Here is a 19,528-nt window from a genome sequence, read left to right as displayed (position 1 = left end):
GGTCGTGTGAAGTCAGCGGAGCCCGGTGCCCAGCATTTCTGGTTAGTAGGCACCCTGTGCCCGCCTGCACCCGAATTCTGCACTCCCAGGAGGCGCGTGGGATTCAGCGTAAACCACGTTGTTTGCACAGACGGTGGAGGCCCAGAAGCCGTTCTTACCGGTTAGGACATGCTGGGAAATCCGAATTCCCAGGCTCGGGCCAATGCCATCCCTGCCGCCATGGCTTCCTGCAGGGAGCAGTGTCAGGCCTGCAGTGGTCTTGCCTGCTTGGATGGGTAGCTGCTGTTCTCGACCACACACGTCGCTGTGTGTGTCGGGTCCTCACCAGGCCACGTGGGGCAGCCGGGGGTCTAGGGAGTCCAGGTTCCCAGATTCCCACCTGATGCTTCATGTTCCATGTGACTCAGTCCTGTTGTTAGACGTGGTCTCTTACCTTAGGACAGAGGTGGAGACGAATACACTGTCAGGAGAATCTGGCTTGAAGTCGACAGCAGGGGGCGGATGCTGCTTCCCTTCCCGAGAGGCGCCTGCTCCACTGAGAGGGAGTCGCTGAGTGTACAGGGTGGACGTTTACTGTGTCAGGTGGCCCCGGGACAGTGTTCAGGAGGGGATCCGAGGGTCTTCCCTGCTGGGTATTTCTGGGTGCCTGGTGATGGTCTGAACCAGAGGACTGGCCCCGAGGACTCCCCAAGACGGTGCATCTCCACCGTGCCCAGGGAGGGCTCCACGCGGGGGACATACATGGTCCTGCAGGGAGCAGACCATGAGGAAAGGTTCCGACAAGGCCTTGACACGACTGTGACAAATGCGTGGGCGCCAGCGTCTGTCACTCCACGCGGCACTCCATTCCCTCCTGACGGAGGCAGACCTGGGAGGCGCCGGTTTGCACCCCACTCCCCTGCAGAGGCAGCCCGTCTCTTCCACGGCTGTGCTTGGGACCACACCGGAGACACCTGCTCGGGCCGCCAGTGAAGTTTCTTGTTGCTTTAATCTGATGCCACTGATGATGTGGAAGTTGGTGAACGTTTTATAGAATATATTTCCCCACGAGGAAGTGGACAGGGCTCCAAGAGCAGGCAGCTTGGCATCCCAACCTGTGTCTGTGTGTGTATGTGCCTGTGCGTGTGTCTGTGTGGGTGTGCTTGGACCGGGCAGAATATACAAAGCGTTCCCCACTGTCTAGTTCCACAGCATTTCTGTCCTCCCATCAGGAGACCCCTACCCACTAAGAACCCACTCCCCATTCCCCCTTTCCCCAGTCCCGGGCAACCCAGTCTCCAGGTTTTGATCTGTGTGTGTCATCTCCATGTCAGACATCTGTGCTGTAGACTCGGCAGCCCAAAGCAAGTGAGTCTGGTGGATGTCCATCGAGTTTGGCATAAGTCCCAAGCCCATCCCTACCTTTGCTGTCAGGACGGATGCAGTGACAGGGCAGAGGCGCAGAATACCAGGTGTGCTGGCGTCCGTGCTCACGTGATGGGGGAATATCTGTGATGAAGAGAGCTCTGGCTTCTGTTTTTCAGAGAATGATTTGCCCAAAATAACCATCAGTAAGGTTCGTCTAACAGTTTTATCTTAAGAATTCGTGTACCAAGGCTTCCCAGAGCGTTGCCAAGGTCCATGGAGTGGCTTTCCATCCCGCAGACCACATGTCTCTTGTGTCCTGAGAGAGCTTCTCACCTGCGGTTTTGCTGCCCACGAGGTCGACCCATACATATCCCATTGCTGGGTCAGGAAGCTCCGTGTGTTATTTGCTCTTTCTCTGTAGTGTCAAGCGGTGTGGTAGAGACTGTCCAAGATGGAAAGAAAGGGCGCTGTTTTTCAGGATGAAGCACAGGCAGGGAGAGCGGTAGGGGCACCTTTCCTTAGCGTTTGATGGGTGGATCTGTGAAACCGCCTTGACCCGTAGGTGTTCGCCATGAAGGCCTGGCGGGGTGCGTCCGCTGTTCACCAACAGCAGGGAGTGTTAGCTCAGAGCCTGACGGCGTTCCTCCACTCGGCAGTGACAAGGGACAGTTACCAATAGACTATCGATAACACGCGACGGCTTGGATAGGTTCTCAAGGGGGTCCTGCTGCGTGGAAAAAGCCAGTCTCCAAGGGTCACGTGCTGGATGATGCCATTTACATAACATTCTCGAAATGTTGAAATTTTAAATGTGGAGCCAGAGTTGAGGGGTGGTCCAGGGAGGGCTTGGTGTGCTGGTGACGTGGCAGAGGGAGGTCCTCGTGGCGATGGAACAGGGTTCTGGATCTTGACTGCGGTGGTCATTGCACAAGCCTGTGCACGTGATCAAACAGTGCAGCACTGCACACGTGTGGCGCCCATTCACCTTCTGGGTCTGGGCATTGTACTGTAGGGGCATAAAATGCCACCAGTGGGGGAAGGGTACAACGTGGGGCCTCTCTATTACATCTTCGCAGCGTCCTGCGATTCTGTAAGCATTTCAAAATTAAAAGTTTTGTTTTTTTTTTAAAGCGAAGTAGTAATGCTTGGCTGTACCTAGAGTGCTGCTGACGGTCAAACATCATTGGCCAAGTGTGGGCAGGGAGGCCACACAGACCCCCAGAATAGCTTAGCCCCGTTACCTGGCCCCACCCACACTGGATGGTGAGCTCCTGGGGGAGGGCAGGGTCCTGGCAGCACCGTCGACACAGAATGGGGCCGGACGCCTGAGTACACAGCATCCTCCGTTCAGATGGCAGGGGTTCAACGCACGGTAATTCTGACGGCCAGGTGCTGGTCACCAGCCCCTGAAACGCCCGCCAGATGGTCCCTCTTCCAGGCGTATTAATTGCACACCCCACTGCAGAGGCTGGCCCAGGAATTCGGGGTTTGGCTCCTGCAGTGTCATCAACGGCAGCAGCTGCGGCTTTGCTCTTTGCTCCCTGGCTCCCGGGAACGTCCTTCTGACCAAGTGGATCTGGTTCCTTTGTTCCACTGGGCACACGCGGGAAATGCAGCAGAAACCGGGGGCCCGTGCTGAACCGCTCTGCAGTGGGTGTGACACACACAGATGCACGCCCTGGGCTGTTGAAAAAGCCAGTGCTGCCTCCCGGCCAGATCCTCCCACCCATAGCCTCTGTGTGGGGACAGAGCTGGACAGGGGAGCTGAGGGGACCCGGCCCTGCAGCTGTGGAAGGCTGGCGCGTGCGCATGGGTGCACCTCGTACTTGAAGGCTGAGCACGGGAGGGGGCAGTCCGAGTTAGCGTATCCTGAGGAAGCTGGATTGTTCTCCCAGTTCAGTGCTGACCTGCCTGTAAGAAGCACACGTAGGACATGGTTAGGGGGTCGATCCATCGATGAAGATCTCACCGGGGGCTTGCAGGACTTAACCCTCTGTTTGCCCAGAAGCAAGGAAGTGTGTGGAGAGAACAAAGATGCTGAGTAGTCTCCCGGGGCGGTTGGGAGAAGGGAAGAGGGCCATCACCATCCCCCAAATCTCACAGAGCTCTTGGAGCCACTTGCCCCTGAGAAAGGCCCAGGAGCCAGAGGCAGTGTTCATCGTAAGGTCACTTGGGTCCCCTCAGGGGTTCCTGTCAACGATAAGCATCCTCCAGTTGGTGGAACGCGTGAACTGTGTGGTGGGGGATTTTTTGGGCCGCGGCACGTGGCCTGTGGGATTTCAGTTCCCCGGCCAGGGATGGAAGCCGGGCCCTCGGCAGTGAGCACAGAGTCCTAGCCGCTGGACCACCGGGGAAGTCCCTGTGGGAGATCTTCTCAGTGCGGATACCCTGAACATAGGATATGAAATCTTCTTCCTCTCCTCTCTATCTGAAACAAATCCGATCAGCCCAGCACAGTGATACTCCCGGGAGCGGCAAGGTGCGGGAGGAGACGGCGTGCTTCTCCCCTACCGTGTCTCACCTGTGCCGGGGGAGCAAGGGACTGCGCTTACGGCACCTGAGGTGTCACGGGGTCTCGCTCCGCAGGCCTCTGGGCGTCCCTCCAAATGCAAAGGACAGGCTTTAAGGCGTGTGAGGGACGGAGGCGGTGTCCACACTGGGGGTGCGGCTGTGTCTCGTCCTCAGGCTTCTTGACTGCTGTTACTTCTGAGTCACCTGGGCTCTGTGCACGACTGCTAAACGCAAATGTTCCCCCCGACTGTTTGCTGCTCCACAGCCCCTGCTCTTGACGTGGACTGGCAGAACAATACCACCTTCGCTTCCTGTAGCACAGACATGTGTATCCACGTCTGCAGGCTCGGCTGTGACCGCCCGGTCAAAACGTTCCAGGGACACACAGTAAGTGCGCGTTCCGACCGTGGGGCTCAGGTTGCTGCGGATGTGCTGGGAGCTGGGAGCTGGCTCCCCTCTGCCAAGGGTTAGAGGGTGCTGTGACTGCAGACCAGTTCTTGGGCAGCCCACTGCTCCCTGGTCTGCTGTAGCTATCTCAGGTGATTGGCTAACCCAGTTATCCATCTGGGCAGGCAGTGTAAAAAAAAAAAAAAAAAAAAAAAAAAAGTGACCTGACATGAGCCAGATGTTGGATTTTGCGGGAAAGCCTTTAAAGGAGCTATTATTCGACTCTATGAGGAAATAAAGGAAAGGCTGCTTGTAATGAGTGAATAGATGTGCAAGGGTGGCAGAGGAAGGAAGACTGTTCTTAAAACAGTCAAGTGGAAATCTCAGAATCGAGAGGTAGAACGTCTGAAGTGAAGATCTTGATGGATGGTGGAGAGATTGCAGAAACACAGTTAGTAAACCTGAAGAGAGATCGTAGAAACTAGCCAATTTGAAGAACTGATAAAAGATTGAACGAATGAATAGAGGCTTAATGACCTACGAGACAGTGTGAAGCACTGTAGCGTATATGTGTAATGGAGAGAGAAGAGAATGGAACAGAAAAATTATTTGACACGATGATTTTGCCAAATTTTCCTAAATTGGGTGGAAAACATCAACATTCAATCCAAGAAACTCAAGACACCAGCTGACTTCTCACTGAATTCGTTTTTTTAATTAATTAATCTTTTTTATCAAGGTATCGTTAATTTACAATATTATATAAGTTTCAGGTGTACAACATAGCGATTCAAATTTTTAAAGATTATAGTCTATTTATAGTTATTATAAAATATTGGGTATATTCCCTGTGCTGTACGATGTATCCTTGTAGCTTATTTATTTTGTACATAATAGTTTGTACCTCTTAATCTCCTCCCCTGTCGTGCCCCTCCCCCTTCCCCAGCAATAACCGTTAGCTTGTTCTCTGTGATCTCTGAGTCTGCTTCTTTTTTCTTATATTCACTAGTTTGTTGTATTTTTTTAGATTCCACATATAAGTGATACCACACGATATTTGTCTGACTTAGTTCATTCACTAAGCATAATACCCTCCAAGTTCATGTTGTTGCCAGTGGCAGAATTTCATTCTTTTCTTGTCTGAGTAGCATTCCGTGTGTGTGTCTGTGTGTGTGTGTGTGTGTCTGTGTGTGTGTGTGTGTACCACATCTTCTTTATCCATTCATCTATTGATGGACACTTAGGTTGCTCCCATGTCTTGGCTATTGTAAATAACGGTGCTGTGAACATTGAGGTGCGTGTGTCTTTTCACATGAGCATTTTTGCTCTCTGGAGGTACCATCAGATTCTCCCGCATAGCCCACGAGGCTCTTCACAGCCTTTCCCTGGCAGAGCCCTCTGGTGTGCAGCACCCCCGCCTCTACCCCGGTCCTCCTGGAGGACCTGTTGGCTGGGAGCACCTCACACCTGCACTGCTCCCCGCCTTTGGCTCACGGCATCCCTTGCCACTAACTTACCCGACATAACTTGCACTGTCTGTGGCACTTGCCTATTTCCTTATACCCACTTTTTCCAGCTTCTGTCCCTACAGGTCCCTGCTTCCAAAAGAAGGTTCTTTCAGAGCCCAGGGACCAATTGTCCTGTTAACATCTTGTCGTGGCTATAAACAGACCCTTCTTTTTTAATTTTTCTGACCTCAACTTATTTCTCCTCTACGCCTAGACCGTCCCCGAGCTTTTACTAGGAAATCTTTGTGACTTGCCAGCTGCCCCGTTTGGGACTTTCATGCCCTCGCACCACCTGGCTCTTTAAACGGGTCCCATGGCAGCCCACCATTCCACACAAGCCGTGAGCTCAATGTAGTCGAGCTGATTTCTTCCCGAGACCCCGTGCGCCGTTTCTGGATGCTTTCTGGGAACTGTGACTTGGGCTGCAGACGGAGGGAGAGGAAACTCCACTTTCACCCTGGAAGATGGGAGGGGGCTCGACTGGGGACGGCCAGTGGGCACCAGCTCCCTCTTGCAGGCAGGCCCTCGGAGATGCACCCTCGGGTTCTGTTCTCAGCAGTTACGCTCAGAGCCCCCCACACTGCCCTTGTCCCTGGTGTGCATCTCTCACCAGGCACCGCTTCTCTCGGTGTCCTCCTGGGTCCGCTTGCCTGTGCGCACAGGCTCAGTCCGGCCGCCTCGACCTCCCGGGCTCACCCACAGGCCTGCCCCTTGTACTGCAGGTTCCAGTCCCTCCCTATTTTCTGGGCCTTCCACCTCGGGTACCACAGGGAACACAGACGCAGCCTTGTCCCCCCTGTCTTGCACGTTCAGCACTCAGTGCCCTTAGCGAGTAGCATGACCATCACCACTTGTCATCCAGACCAGAGCACTTAGCAGCATGCAGTTAATTGGGAAGTTAATTATGAGTGTGAAATGAGTTAATTGTTAGGCTGCAGCAGCAGGCCTGAGAGAACGGGACGGGGCTCCACGGTCCCCCTACTGGAAATGGGGGGCCCGGGACCGGCGGCTGGCTCCCGCCATCTCTCCCCGGTCCACCCCGCCTCCACTCAGCTGCAGGTGGCTCCCTTGCCCACGGGAGCATTTGCCTTCGCCCTCCAGGATGTAGCCTCGAGGTCCCCTGGCCCCCAGAACCGGAAGGCCGCCTGCAGCCTTGTTCCTTTCGGTGCCTCCGCCCAGTCCCCTTTGCACACTGGCCTGCCTGCTAGAGCTTTCCATATGTGCCGAGTTACAGCAGCGTTCTGTGTCCTTGGCCGTTTGCTCTGGAAATAGCCAGGCGACGTGTGCTCGCCTGCGTGTGTGTGTTCAGGTCACGTCGTCTTGGGCCTGGGTTACCCCTCTGGGTAACCTTGCGTCTTTACGTTTCCTCCCCCTCCACTCAGCACCAAAAGAGAGATGTCCTGACAGATGTAGACAGAGCGGGTAGCTGTCGTATTAATAGTGAGCAGGGAAATGACTCTCCAAGTCAGCTTTAAAATAACTTGCTGGTCTTCCTGCTTTTACGTGCTGCCCTTACTCTGTGTAAATTCATTTGGCTTCCTTCCTAGTTGTGATTTTTTTTTTTTCCTTAGAGAAATAAGATGAGGGTGGCTGGTTATGTGTGGCACACGGCTGTGCATTTTGTATCCCTGAGCAAGGCGGCGTAAGGAAAGGGGGAATACGCACGTGGCCTGGGGTGTGTGCTTTTCTCTCCAGGGTGGATGCAAGTAGGCTTTTTGCAGAGAGGACAGTGCACTCCCTCCCCCTGCTGGAAGGTTGTGTTACTGCTCCCAGGCCTTTCTTTCTTTCTGAAACCCTTTGCTCTCTTCCAGAATGAGGTGAATGCCATCAAATGGGATCCTTCTGGGATGTTGCTAGCATCCTGCTCTGATGACATGACGTTAAAGGTAAAGCTTTCTAAAAGGCTGAGCCGTTTGACCAACCCAGGCGACCCCCCCGTACTCAGTGCTGGTCTTAACATTCACGCTCCCCCGGCTGGCTATTCTGTTCCGAGCGCTGTTCCCACCCCTGTCGTCTTTCCTCTTGGCAAACGGCAAAAGTCGCTGTCCTGCAGTGACCTCACTGCTTCATCCCGCCCTTCCCGCGGCCTTTCTCACGGGCGCCCCCTAGTGTTCAGCCGGCCCCTCTGCTGGCCAGTCCGCCAGCTGCCCACCCCGCTGGGCGTGAGCTTCCCAGAGGAGGCAACCTAAGGAACGCCCCCAGCAGGGGTGGTGGAGAACCTGCCCCGGTGGGAGAGGCAGCCGCTGCTCACCGTGTTCCCAATGTGTTCTCTAGATCTGGAGTATGAAGCAGGATACGTGTGTCCATGACCTCCAAGCTCACAGCAAAGAGATATACACCATAAAGTGGAGTCCCACCGGGCCAGCCACCAGCAACCCAAACTCCAACATCATGCTAGCAAGGTAAAGGGAAGGCAGCCCTCAGCCCAGTCTCGGTTCCTAAAAGCAGCCTTGCTCACTGTGGCTGAGCCAGCAATGTGGCCGGTCAAAGTTTTTCGTATCCAGAGAGCCCAGAAAATATTGCCAAGTTGTCTTCCAAATGTGCTTACACCTTTCCGTAGTAAATGGAGAGGCGGCTGATTTTGAAAGGGCCCCGAGATATAAATTATCACGTGACGGCTAACTCGAGGTAAGGACGGTCTTCACCGTGAGGCTGGTGGGAGGAATCAGTATGTGTCCAGGCTCCCAGCACTTTGCTTTCCTGATGGAGAAAGGTAACAGTTCAGCTTGGACCTTGGGCTTGGTGTACTTGGTTCACCTCGGAGCTGCAGGTGGTGAGAATGCTGAATGGTGATAAGTGTCCCCAGCCGCAGCCAGATCTGACCTAACTGGTTTATACAGTGGACCACCCCCCCCACCAAGACACCAGCATTGGAGGCAGAGGAGTGGCTAGTCAGTCAGATGCCAGAATTGAGAAGAGTGGTTGTAAGTCCCCACAGTGGCCTCCGCGGAACTACATCACTTAGCCTGCGGTCAGCAGACTCGTCCCCGTGCTCATCGGACCCCATGCAGGATATAATGTTCCGATCCCAGTATGATATTTTAACAGGAACCTTTAGAAAAACGAACTAAAGAGATTCTGAGGCTGAATTTCCGGGTTACTTAGGGGTCCGGAGCCCATGATGCAACAAAGCGTGGGTGTTTGTTTAGCTGTTTGGCCTGGGAAGGAATGTCTCCCTGCCAGGAAGCAGCAGTGGGTTTGTTCTGTGTAGTTGCAGAGAACAGGGTTGTGGGGCAAAGTGGCAGGTGGCACGGCCCTCCTGTCAATGAGGGAGAGCCCTCCGTCTTTGCTGTGTAGCCGTGGGGTGGGCGGCCTCGCCAGGCAGCAAGGACTCGTGTTACTGAAAGGACCGACCCCAGGCCGTCTCTTAGAAAACACTGGACGGAAGTCCACATCAGCTGAAAGGCCGATCCAGAAGAACACGAAGGCCGTTACTCTCTTATTTCAAGTAATTGTCCTGAAATCCACTTAAATGTCTAGGATACAGCACGCTCTCTTTTCTCTTTTTTTTATAACTTGGAAGGTGCTGTGTATCACGTGGCACCCATTACGAGCGTAAGCGATCCTTCTACTTACCAAGCATAAAGGGACGTGCTGCTGCCTGTAAGTCCCTGCAGAGAGAAGCAGCGCCGGGTAAAGCATCCTTGTGCTGTGTACGCTTCTTTCAAATTTGGAAATTACTAAAATTTGCAGCTCCCAGGAGTGCGATTGTGTATTTGGATGCGATTATATTTTAATTCTGTACTCGCTCGGTTTGCTATTTCCCCAAATACGGCTCTCAGCATTATTTTAGTTGGCAACGATAGATGTCGTGTTGTAAGTTGTGGGAGCGCTTTACAAAACGTAGTGAATACCAAAGTACATATCATTCATATCTTAGAAAAATGCACAGACAAATGAGTGTGGATGTCAATTTGTCTCCCTCGTAACAGCACCCAAAAAAAGAAGGAGATGATGTGTTTTACGACCGTGGCTTTGTTTTCAGTGTATCTGGTTCACGTTTTAGAAGAGGAAGAGTGTACCCGCTTGTTGGCCCTCGAAACGTAAGAGCCAGGAAAGGAAGGCAGCGCCCGCTGCCCGTGACGCGTCTTAGGGAAACAGTTGGGAACCCGCGTGTGTTGTGGTGACGTTTTCTCTCCCGTCTTTCCAGTGCTTCGTTCGATTCTACAGTTCGACTGTGGGACGTGGAGCGGGGCGTTTGCATCCACACGCTCACCAAACACCAGGAACCGGTCTATAGTGTAGCTTTTAGCCCCGACGGGAAGCACTTGGCCAGCGGCTCCTTTGATAAGTGTGTGCACATCTGGAACACGCAGGTAATCCCCTGATTCCCACCGCCCAGTCCTCTCCAGAGAGAGTGCCCCCACAGTCATGATTTTGGTGGCCCACACCCGGAACAGCAACCAGGGAATGAGTGTGTGCTCAGGAATGCCTCACCTCAGACGCAGAGCCTTGACACAAACCCCAGCTCCCCGGGTGGAGCCCAGACCCAGTGCCATCTGCCCTGTGCTCCGTGTGGGCGGTCGGTCTTCCCCGCCAGGGACGCCCATAGACTCGTTACTTCTTCTGAGTCCTTGGCAGGTAAGCCTTCCACCTGCCACTTCCTTCTCTTGGGCATGAGGAGTCACCTTGGAAAATCATAGCCCAGTCATCTTCCTACCCGAGAGGCTGCCCTGTGGGTACTGAGGTCTAGGTCAGAAGTGTCCTTCCATCCGAGCTTTCTAGGGGGAACGGCCGTCCGGGGTGAGGCCAGCCCTGACCGCCTCTGTTCCACACCAGCTCCTGTAGCTTCTTCAGGGAACAAATCAAGGACCATGAGGAATATTCGTTGGCTGTTGTCATGGCGTTTTGACTTTTTGAAGGGAAGTGCTTTATGTTTGGGTAGCGGCAGGAATGTCACTGTTGGTTATACTGTCACGGAAGTAAAAGGAGACGGTGTTTGAGTATACTGGGCTCTTGGGTCTCCTGCTAATGGAAGAGAGAAATGTGCTATGGGAGGGGTCACTGCAGACAGCCAGCGATCCATTTTGTGTGGCCTCAGGATGGATGACGTGGCCTCTCCTCTCCTGGTTTTTGGGGGAGTTTTTTTTGTTTCGTTTTGTCTTTTGTTTTTGTATTTTTTGGCTGCCCCGTGCAACACGCGGGGTCTTACTTCCCCGACCAGGGATTGAACTCGTGCCCCCTGCAGTGGAAGCGCGGAGTCCTAACCACTGGACCGCCAGGGAAGTCCCTCCCCTCCTGTTTTATTCCCACGCTCCTTCGTGATTCCTTTAGGCCTGGGTGGCATTCGGACGAACGTACTTTCTCAAGCCCGCGCCCCCTTGTGGCTGGTGCAGGGAGGCAGTGCGGGAGCCATGTTAGCTGGCGGTGGCAGGGGGCCCGAGGGTGGTCCACTGAGACCTCAGGCTTCCCAGGAGCCGCCTCACGTGCTCATGTCTTCTCGGCGAGCAAGAGGCGACGGTGGCCCTTGCGTGGAGCCAGCCTGGTGCCGAGCCCAGCCTCAGAGCCCCAGATAGGCCACCCGGAAAACAGACATCAACACGTAGCAGGAGCTCTTGCTGGAAATGGTGATGGATGGATTTCTAAAATGACATCATCAGTTAGATAACTGCTGCTGTCAGCAAGTCATTAAATCATTTTACGCCTTTATTTATTTATTTATTTTTATAAATCACAGAACTCTTTGAGACGTTGAGGGTCTGTCTCTCTAGTCCTCAGTGAGATGGACGCCTCTAAATATAAAGACGCGCATGACCTTGTTGACTTGCTCCTTCCCCGGCTGCCTCAGTCCCACTGCCCCCCTCAGTCGCTGGCCCCCGGGAATGACCCCTGGGAGGCGTGACCTCGGCTGCAGCATGTTCAGGCCGACTCCGCGGGCTGCCGTAGGTCAGCTACGCCCCCCATGGCAGCAGGTCTGAGAGGCGAGTTACGGCCGCTGAAAACTCCGTTAGCTTCTCTGTTTGAAAGTTTCTGTGCTGACACCCTGGGGGGCCACGTCGGCGGTCTGCATCGCGAGTGACGGTGGCTTTGCTTTGCAGAGCGGAAGTCTCGTCCACAGCTACCGAGGCACCGGCGGCATCTTCGAGGTGTGCTGGAACGCCCGAGGGGACAAAGTGGGCGCCAGTGCGTCGGACGGCTCCGTAAGCAGCACCCGTAGTTTCCTGGGGGGCGGAGGGCTCGGCGGTGGAGACACGAAAAGTCAGACCCCTGATACCCGCGGGGGCCTCCAGCGCTGTGGTGGCCTCCGAGCGCTGCAGCCAATGTGTGTTGGTGAAGGAAACTTCTGGGCTGGCACCGCCTCTGGGAGCAGCCGTCTCTCTTACTTACTGAATGACGTTTTCTCGGTGAAATTGGTGGTCCTCGACCGGGGTGATTCTGCCCCTGGAGGACATCTGCAATGTCTGGAGGCATTTTGGTTGCCACTGCTTTGGTCGGGGGGCTACTGGCATCTGGTGAGTGGAGGTCAGGGCTGCTGCTGAACCTGCTACAGTGCACGGGATGCCCACAGGAGGGACGTGACCAGCCCCAAGTAGCGCAGGTGCCGAGGCTGAGAAACTTGGTCCTGTCTTGGCTCCCAGCCTGCTGGGCCCTCGGGTGATAAAGGCCCGACTTTGCATTCCACGGGTCTCCGGGGTCCCAGTGGCCCTATGTTGTTCCCCTAAGATGTCTAGCTTTTGGATTCATGCCTGCACTTGGAATTGCCATGAGCTGTAGGGCAGGTGGCAGTGGGCTGGCTGGCCAGATGTCAGCCCGGCCCCCAAATGTGTGCTCAGGCGTGATTTGCCCTCTGCCCTGCCATGTTGGTGTCTGGTCTGTGACACCCGCCGATGGCTGTGGCCACCCCATTAGTTCCTAGCATAGCCCTCGACCTGGCTATTCCCCTCTGTCCTGTTTGCCTGGGGTTGGTTGGTCAGATGCTCAGATGTTAGTCTGTCGTGAGAGATGCTCTGAACCCTCTCTACTATGTACCAATAAAACCTTGTAAAAAGTGGGTGGCAGGCTGGATTTGGTCCATGGGCCGTTTGCCATCCTCTGCTCTAAAGGCGTCTTGTGTCGTGTCTCAAGATAACGGGAGCTTTCTCTTCCCTTCCAGGTGTGTGTCTTAGATCTGCGAAAGTAAACACGAAATATTTTAGAAACAAGAAGAGAATTCTAACGGACCAGCAGTGAATGTGTGGGGTTGTAGCACTATTCAAACACAATTCTGTCAGCTCCAAAACTGTACGAACTTGACCTTAGAGTGTACTTTGAAATCAACTCATCCCTGGCCACAGGAGTCTCTATTTTTTTGTAATCTTTATCAAGAAGTTTAAAACAAAAATATACACACAGTCATATAAAAGGGGGAAAGAATGGTTTCCACCTGGAACGTTCAGCCTGGGAAGCATGAAGCCACCAGCTAGACGGTGCACGGTTTGGTTCCCATCCAGAACAGGCTCTGATGGCTGAGAGGAAAAAAAAAAAAAAAAACTGTGCCAAAAAGAAAAAGGAAAAAAATGCTGTGATAAACCAAAATGGGGATGGGGAAGTCCTCATGTGGTGGGTTTTTTTTTTTTTTACCCTAAAAATTTGGACACTACAGTTACTCTTACAAGGATGTTCAAAGACCAGTTTGTGCGGATGAAATGGGCAACTGTGTAATCCCAACACTTTCTATTTTCTAGACTCTTTGTCCCGTGGTTTTTCTATGGGCTGGAATCCTGTCGTCTGGGGGCCTTGGGTCTGAGGTGGAAACTGTTTTGGGTTTGTTGCTTGTTTGCTGATGTCGCCCGCCCCCTCCACCTCCTTCCTTCCTTCGTGGTCTTGGTTGGCATCACCCCCTGACAGAGTCTCTGACGGGCGGGGCTTTCTCGCCCTCCCCCCCGCCACACTCTCTCCGCCCCTTTCCTCATAGTTGCTTCCCATCTTAGGTCTCAAGGGCACTTTTGGCGCATAATAAGTGCTTTATGTAAGAAGGCAGGGCAGGGGGACTTTTTACAGGAGGAAAAAAAAAAGTGACTTATAAGAGAGAGCCCAGAGTATTTTTGCAGAAAAAAAAATATTTTTATGTTAAAACAATTTTAAAATCCTAAAATGGCCATCAGACATAGAGAGCTTTGTGTGATTCATATTTAAAAACAAAGTTTAGGAAGACACAGGCAGGGTCTGAGGTGGCTTGTTCCCTTCACTTTCAGCTTCTTGAGAGGCAGTGAAGACTCTGTGGGAAGGGGCCAGCTCTGGGGTCGGCGCTGGGGCTCTCCTACGGCCACAGAGGAAAATCCGGGCCCTTCCAGCTCGAAGACGACCCTGGCATTTTTCAGGGTGTGTGGACCGTATAGTAGCCGGCAGGAGAGACCTGGAGAAGCGTGCCTTCGGAGCCGAGAAGCGTTCCCAGGACCAGCGGCGTTGAAGGGGCCATCCCAGCCATCCACTCAGCAGGATGCCGCCTGGCATCGTTCAGGCCGCAGGGCCACCTGTGGTCCCCCCACCAAGAGCACCTCGGTCGGTCCTTTGCACAGCTGACGGGAGAGGCTCCAGGATCTCACTGGGTCTAATAACGACAAAAACGAACAGGGAGAGAGGTTTTTGGTCCTGAAGGTGAATTCCGTAGGTAGAGTGTCACTAATCATTTCTGTCCTGTTCATAGTTTCTTCCTCTTGCCACGGAGGAGGAGCAAGGTTTTCCTTTTGTAATAATGAATCTTTTTACTGTTTTTAAAAAATTAAACATGGCTTTGTGTTCCTGGAGGAGCTTCCTTTCATTGGATCCGGTGACCTTTGTACTTTGTTGTCATAACCCGACGCTGACCCATCTTTTCAGTTAGCAGCAGGGGAAGCCGCGGAACACAGGGCCTCTGGGTTCATCCGTCTTCCTGCAGGCAGAGGCCGGGGTGGGGCAGGGGGCCGGGCCCGGGGGGCTGGCGGCAGGCAGGGTGCAGCCATGTGTGTGTTCCAGCAACAAGGCCCGAGGTTACTTAGAGGGTGCTGTCTGTCCGTGGAGGCAAAAGCTAATGGGCAGAGCAGACCAGGCCCTCCTGCAAAACTTGGATTGTCCGGGGACCAGCCCCAAAAGCCAGAGTGCATTCATCTTTCTCGGATCGTTAATGGGCCTCCATGGATCTGTGAGTTCTTCAAGCCCCGTCTGTAGGAGACCAACAAGCGCTCTGTTCACGTATGAGTCGAGCATTTTATTCTGGATCTGTTACCTAAACGCTTGGCCTCTAAGAAGATCAATGTTCTCCGGAGTTTCTGCTGCCATCTGTGAAGATGGCAGACATCCCCGGGTACACTGGTAATTGCCTGCCACCAAGAAGTTACTGGGTTTGAGGTGCAGTTTGGGGGGATCTAGACGAGCACCATCTGGACCCCCTCACCCGATGAAAATGTGTCACGTCTACAGACATCAGCTGTCCAGGGTCAGGACACAGTTTGTGTTTGACAAGCCAAAGCCTGCTGACGGGTGAAGACAGTCTGTTCACGATACGATCCTCACTGGACGGTCGGTACCCAGGGTCTCCAAGTGCTGACTTTAGCCTCTTGGTAAATCTGAAGCAGTTGGGAGTTGCTGGGTTGGAGCCGAGGGCTGTGAGGCCCCTGACACGGGGGCTTGATCCCGGGCCTGGCAGTGACCTGAGGCTGAGGAAGGCAGACCATCCGCGTTCCTGGCGTCCTCGGCCGGCCACTGAGAAGGGGCCTCCCAGGGGCCCCAGGGAGGCAAGACGAGGCAGCCAGTGCGCCTGGAACCCCATTCCCACTCTCAGCAGGACGGCAGCCGTGCCCTGAGCCGCAGACGCTGCCCACCAGCTGCACCGTGCCAGCCAGCGCTCAGCAGACACATCCCTGTCATCGGTGCCCCGTGGCTCATGTTAGCATTGGACGTCGTTTACAGCTTCTAACACTTGGAAGTCAATGCCTCAGTCTCAGTGACCAAATGGGACCTTGATTCTGAAAGCAGGAGTCACACAACGATCCTCCCCGGAATTTTCGGTTGGGTTTGCGGTGACTGAGAACTCATTCTGCGCACACCTGGGCAAGGGATGCTGCCCACGGGGCACGTCTGACCCCACGTGACACCCAGAACGCGACGCTCGTTCTGTCTTTCTAAAAATAGATCTTAGAGCCGAGTGAAGTGCACTTTGTCCAACATAAGGGTCTGCTTCTGTTCCTTGTTATTTTTCTCTCTTAACCTTCTGTTCCACCTTTTTTTTTTTTTTATCGTGTTTCTTGTCAAATGCAGAATCTTTCCTTCCGCCGCTCACTGAGGTTGTGAATTCTGGCTTCTGCGGTTTTTATTGTCTGTGTCAGACGTGCAGCCAGATGTGCTCCTGTCCGCGTTTTCCAGACTCTGTTCCATCCACACGGCCCCCATTTTGTTCTCCCTCCGCCCCTCACCCTCACGCGCTCCCAGAAAGAGAATCACCTTGTGCGTCGTAGCTCATTCGTTTCAAGAGAGAATCAACAGATCATATTCAGTGTCTTGAATAAATTGCTCTATTTTGATAGAGAACTTGGTGGGTGTGCTTTCTTCGTCTTGGTCAGCATCTCCGGGGCCCACGCTGACACCCCTGAGTGTAGACGGAGCTCTGTGTCTTCTCCAGCAGAAAACAGCGGGAGGGCTGCTTTCGGGGTCGCGACGGCAGGAGGGTCAGCTGCCCCGTTACGATATAAAGGGAGCGTGCTTTTTAGTACGTTTCCTTTGTGTTGCTGTGTTTCAGGCTGGCTGTTTTAGAAAGTCAAAGCGGATGAATTTTCTCCTCTCAAGTGGGGTTGGTTTGCTGGGAGTTGCAGTTCAAGGGTGAGCTTTGACTAGTTAGCAGAACCTAAGGTGGTGGATATTGGTGAGCGGACACTGGGCACGATGCACACAGACATCTGGAAACGTGGACCGGAGTCTGCTCCGTGCCAGCCCTGGCCAGGTGTTCCCATTGATGCCACTTTCATCAGTGGACGGATGTGACATAATTGAATTGAACCGCTGTCCCCGTGGTAGGCAGACGCAGCGAGACGGGCTGCGTTTGGCTGTACACGTGAGTCACAAAAGAAGGTCGTGGTGCCATTTCCCCTAACCCCAACTTGATCCTGGGCTGGAACAGAGCCAGGGGCTGGCCCCTCCCTTCCTCTCTCTGCCCCGGTGTTGTCTGGGGTTCAGCCTTGCCTGGTTTTGTTTTTCTCTTTTTTAAGTCTTGCCAAGTTGACCAAGCGTGTTCCCACATGGTGGATTTGGGGTGAAGCTCCGAGCACCCCAAGCCCTGCTGCTAAAGCCCCGGGGAGGCCCCGGGGAGACCTTTGTAGCAAACACAGTGGGCCTGCACAGTGCAGGGCAGAGCTTCCCGGGGTAGGTGCGTGTGGGATGCGGGCTTTGGTGGCTTCAGCAACGATGCTGGTGGCATATTCATAGCTTCGAAGGGGGTTCTTTGTGCTGTGAAGGAAACTGGGTTGAATCCAGATTGTCCAACTTTCATCTTCAGGTGCATGGAGCCCATTGCTGCAGTGATTCTAAAAATGTTTTGTCCGTTGAGGCTCCCACTTTATTTCGGGAATCCAAGTTTCCCCTCACTGCACAGAAACTTGTTTTTTTTTCAACTGCCCACATCTGGGTGCTGTTCCTAAAGGGCCTTTGAGGTGTTCTCTATATTCACGGAAAGGTTTCTGTGCACCTGTGGATGCTGGTGGTGCTCACTGTTGGTGGAAGCCTGGACATCACTTGGTGAGATGCATGGAAAGGGCTGGGAGAGGGTGGGAAGCAGATAACGTAACCTTACAAAAAAACTCAGAATTGGGTGGAATGTTGTTTTTGTTTTTTTCTTCCAGTCTGGCTCCTTTTTCTCCCAAGTGTCTTCATCCATTTGCAAGGTAAGCAAAGGAAGACAGCAGCTCCACCTGGAGGACCACGTGGGGGGTCGCGGGGAGAAGGACCCGTGATGCGGGAGGGCGTGGGGAGCCTCGGGGTGGGGGGCGGGCAGGGGGGGTACCCATGGTGGAAGGAAGCAGGGACTGTTACAGTATTGCCTTCTCCTAAAACTTGAAGTTAATCCTCTGGGGGATAGGGTCTCCTGCTAGGAATATCCTTACCCTTGAGCAAAGTTCTTGAGAGAAACGCCACCAGAAACACAACTCTAAACAACGAAGAGGGTATCTTTGGAATAGGGGGAATAAGTAGCCTCATTTAAACGTTTCTTAAGGTGTAAATAAACTGGCCAATAAGTTGAAATCAAACAGAAGCCACCTGATAGGAGCAGGCTTATCTTTCCACCCAACCTACACTCCCAGCTGCACCTGTCAAGTCCAGACTCCTGGCTCTGGGTCCCAGTTTCCTCCCCTTTTCAAGAACCTTCCCATCTCCCATCACCATCGGTTCCTCTCCCCTAGATCTTTCCCCTTACCGTCCTAGCTACCATCTACAAAACAATAACATAGCAGCCCCCTGCAGCAGCCAGCCTTACAGGGAAATTGCTTAAAGCCAGGCGTGGTCTGTCGTGATCTGCTGTGCTCGAGGAGTGACTGATAGCATCTCTGTCTCTGATGCTCATTTCTGTCCCCAGTGCCCAGGTGTAGCTTAGGGCGTGGCACGTAGCCTCGTGAAGGTATCCAATCACCGTCTCAGTCTGCCTCCATCCCAATCAAAACCACCCTGCCAGCTGCAATGCTGACACCCCATCTACTGAGAGGTCACTTTAACCAGACACTCAGAGCAGCCTGGGTTCTCAGGTGCAAACTCTGAACCTGACTGTGGCTAATGTAAAGCCAACAGAATGGGTGAGGAGGACATTGAGCGCCTCGGGGGCATCTCTGGAGAACCAGGCTTGGGGGCCGTGTTCGGCTGCAGGATCGGGCCCATGCACATAACACCGGGCACAGACACAGCGGTGGGAGCTGCCCACACCTTGATACTGGACACTGGGCCGGCCCCTGAAAGCACACCCCGGATGCCTTCCAAAGCAGACGCACCAGCTGCCGACCCCTTTCCAGCAGTGCTTCTGCACGGCCCATTGCCTTGGGCACCAGCTTCCAACTTAGACTTGGGACACGAATCTGATTTTCTGCCAGGCCCATAGCTTGCTCTAGCTGTGAGGGAGCCTGGGAAAGTGAGCAGCTGGCAGCTTTGCTCGAGTGGGGTTGAGGCTGTACCTCGTTCAGCACGGGGAGTCCTCAGAGGACGGGCTTCTGATGCTGCGGGCAGACGGAATGTCGATGCAGAGATGAAGGATGCGGAGGACACCCAGGAAAGTTCAAACTCCTTCACACCTGCTGGGCACTTTGGGTCAAGGTGGCTGGGATGTAGGTCCATCTTTAGGAGCACGCAGCCCTGGGTACCACGGTCGCAGTCACAGGATGCTCTGAATCCATCTGTGGCCATGTGACTCCAAAAGCACAAATCGAGAAGCATCCTGGACAGCTTTTCTAGAGCAGGATGGAGTCCTAGTCTTGATATAAACGAGGATCACGTGGCAGAGCTGGCTGCAGTGTCCTGAGGAAATGGTGCCTTGCCTTTCGATAGACTTACCTAGGTGGCTTGCGTCTCCAGTGAATAATATACATAGTATTTTTGCCCCCAGATATATATATATATATGTGCACATGTATACGTTCAATATCGATAGTATACAAATTTTAGGAACAGCCGACCGTCTGCACTGCCCATCCCCCAGCCCGCGGCCCCCGGGGATGCAGAAGACCCCCTGCGGATAAGGAAGACCCCCCGCGGATGCGGACCAGGGGCCCCCGCGGATGCGGACCAGGACCCCTGCGGATGAGGATGAGGGCCTCTGTGGATTTTGAAATCCGTGCGGGTCCTAG

At 53.8% G+C, this 19,528-nt stretch overlaps 1 protein-coding gene across 4 annotated transcripts in view; it reads left to right on the top strand.

The window, feature by feature from the left end:
* The window catches only part of LOC308609733 (F-box-like/WD repeat-containing protein TBL1X), a 225,002-nt gene extending 210,525 nt beyond the window's left edge, over positions 1–14,477 (top strand). For all 4 annotated transcript variants that reach the window (XM_081223442.1, XM_081223441.1, XM_081223439.1 and 1 more), the window contains 6 exons: positions 4,124–4,245; positions 7,565–7,639; positions 8,028–8,155; positions 9,904–10,069; positions 11,792–11,893; positions 12,847–14,477. In XM_081223442.1, coding sequence (XP_081079568.1) covers positions 4,124–4,245; positions 7,565–7,639; positions 8,028–8,155; positions 9,904–10,069; positions 11,792–11,893; positions 12,847–12,873 — 620 coding nt within the window. In that variant the 3' untranslated portion in view covers positions 12,874–14,477. The remainder of the gene's footprint in view (positions 1–4,123; positions 4,246–7,564; positions 7,640–8,027; positions 8,156–9,903; positions 10,070–11,791; positions 11,894–12,846) is intronic.
* The last annotated feature ends 5,051 nt before the right edge of the window (positions 14,478–19,528 follow it).

This window comes from Mesoplodon bidens (assembly GCF_964165515.1).
Source record: "Mesoplodon bidens genome assembly, chromosome: Y".
NCBI classification, from domain to species: Eukaryota; Metazoa; Chordata; class Mammalia; order Artiodactyla; family Ziphiidae; genus Mesoplodon; species Mesoplodon bidens.
This window is presented reverse-complemented; position numbering and strand designations above follow the sequence as displayed.